General features: G+C 46.2%; 1 protein-coding gene across 1 annotated transcript; it reads right to left on the bottom strand.

Moving 5' to 3' along the window:
• Positions 1-1,337: 1,337 nt before the first annotated feature.
• Positions 1,338-2,120, bottom strand: KCTD21 (potassium channel tetramerization domain containing 21). The gene has a single exon (XM_009869052.1). It carries the CDS (start codon positions 2,118-2,120, stop codon positions 1,338-1,340), a length of 783 nt encoding a protein of 260 aa, XP_009867354.1.
• Between the last annotated feature and the right edge of the window lie 432 nt (positions 2,121-2,552).

Raw genomic sequence — 2,552 nt, 5'->3', positions numbered from 1 at the left:
CCACCTTGAATGTGGCAGGAATGATGTTCAGAGCCAACAGGCAGGCGGTGGATTATGATCTTCATTACAGCAAAGACCGGAAAGAGCTTGACCATTGTCACCACCTCTGGTTTCCCACTGCATTACCTCCGACAATCTGACGCTGAAGCCAAACGAGCGGGTGAAACGCTGGCTCAGTGACCTGACCATTCCACATCGATGTAAAAAAAAAAAATAAATAAAAGTGGCTCAGTGTACCTGGATAGGAAAAACGAGCCTCTGGTTTTGTAATGAAAAATACTAGGTGTAACCTGAGGGGAGTGTTGTCTTTTCAGATAGAATCCATCCTACCCAGAAGGCATCTCGTACGCTCCAGGCACTGATGAAGGGAGATGCGCCCAAAGGAACGCCATATCCAGGCAGAAAAGGCTCAAATATTTCGAAGATATCTGTGGGCCTCTGCCCTCCAAATGTCTCCACCTCAAGGTTTCAGCAGCATCCTCCCAACAAATATAACATTGTAAGAGAAAGAAAAGCACTGGTCATCCTGGATACCTCTGGAAAGTCTAAGTAAAGGTTTAAGCTCATCCAAAGCAAAGTTTCCCCACCAGCCACAATCTTCTCAGTTTGTAGGAACACGATTCTCTCTGCTACAGCTCCCCTGGTCGTTCCTCACGCTCATCACATCATTCAAGCACGGCTTCCCTGAATGCAAAACAGAGCCAGGGCTTCCTCACGGGGTTCAGAAAAAAACAATCCAGCCCCAGGTGGTAACAGAAATCCATTGGTGACTGCAATGAGACAGGATCCCTGCAGCTGCAGTTTGCACCATCCTTTACAGCTACGTTGAGTGTGTGGGGAGGCTTCTTCCCTGCGGATCCAACCGAGCTTCTCGGATGCTCTGCATGGATGTGGAAAATGTGCCCCTAGGGCTGTCTCCTCCACCCCAGCTCCACGGCATCCTTCACCCCATCCGTTCTCCAGGTACCTTCCCAACCTTGGCCAATGAACCCGCATATCCCCTCGCAGTACGGGTTAAGGATTGTTCCCATTTTCCAACTGGAAAACATAGGAAGGACAGGAATTAAGTGATTTTCCCCACAAGTGTACAGCAGGTCAGAGGCGGAGGTGGAGAGAGAACCAATCCTTATTTCAGGCGCTAGGCAATATTCCTTCCATCTAGAATATGGACATATTCTGAAAGGTCGTATTGGTAAATACATTAAAGGAAAATCATCTCCTTGTTAGTGACTCTTAATCCAGATAAGCATGATTCTGAATTAGGCTGTAAGTGTGTTTTAGGGGGAAACACTTAACCTGTGTTATCTCCATGCTGGCACCATAATAAACAGCCATTCCTACTTGTACCGGATTAGGCGAATAATCTTATTATTCATGAAATCTGAAGTATGTGGATGAGAAGAATCTATGCAGAAACCATCGCTCATGGCTATTTTTAGCACTTCTTCCACGAACACTTGGAAACTATTGATTTGCTTATTATCGGGCACCACCCAGAGTCTCTTTAAGTTCTGCCTGGTGTACTCCTCCTCGGGAAGGCCTTCCACGCTCGCAACCCAATCTAAGGTCAAGTGGTTGGGGTCCTGCAGGTAGCTGGATATCGACGACAGGTTTCCGTTGAAGCAATAGTAAAGTTTGGAACCGAGAAGCTTCAGGAAGAGGCAAGACGTGGAGAAGATCTGAGCGCTGAACACTTCCATGTTGGAGGAGGACAGGCTGTAGATCTGGGGTGCTTCTCGCACGGTGAAGTGAACAGTCTGGGTCTTCTGATCGAGGGTGATGTTGAGCATGGCGTTCTTCTCCGCTTTAGAAAGCTCCACCTCCTTCTCCTGCAAGGCCTCAATCAGCGGCTGGATTTGATAAAAATCTACCTCACGCCGAAGCAAGCCCATTTCCTGAAAGTCTTCGGGGAGGTCCAAGTGAGAAGTTCGTAAGAAGTTCAGGATATAGCGGAAGATTTTGCCATCTCTGTCAATAAAGCAGTTGCCTTGGCTGTCCTTCTTGGTTGGGATCTTCCCACTAAACATCGCCCCCAGCATGGAATCCGGAAAGCTAGTCAGGGTGGACAGAGAGGTGGTATAGAGTTTTCCTCCAACGTTGAGTGTGATGGGTTCTGACATGATGGAAAAGTGACGAAGTTGGGACTAATTCTATAAAAAAGATGGAAAAAAAATAATCCAACACCACACATTTAGTGTCTGAAAGGTTAAACTACAGAGATAAAGAGTCCTAAATACAGAAAGGCAACTACATGGCAAGAATTCCTCACAGAAATTAAAATTGGGGAATTACTTTTGGAGGTTGTATCTTGAGAATGAACGAGATTCATCTAATCTACCTGTATGCACCCAAAACTTAAGTCTCTGGCTCAAACTAGTTCACTGGGCTGATGCTATCAGCAGCAGAGGGAGATGAGCACTTCCTTCGCACAATTCTGTTTTCCAGAAAGGGATATCTCATGTAGGTGGGATGATTTGTCTCTAGTGACTCCTGATTTTAAATGAACCAAAGTTAAGTAAGATGATGCTCAACCTCGTGTAACACTAAATAGC

The sequence above is a fragment of the Apaloderma vittatum genome, unplaced genomic scaffold, assembly GCF_000703405.1.
Source record: "Apaloderma vittatum isolate BGI_N311 unplaced genomic scaffold, ASM70340v1 scaffold2995, whole genome shotgun sequence".
NCBI classification, from domain to species: Eukaryota; Metazoa; Chordata; class Aves; order Trogoniformes; family Trogonidae; genus Apaloderma; species Apaloderma vittatum.
The sequence above is the reverse complement of the archived record's forward strand: the minus strand, read 5'-3'. Positions and strand labels throughout refer to the sequence as shown.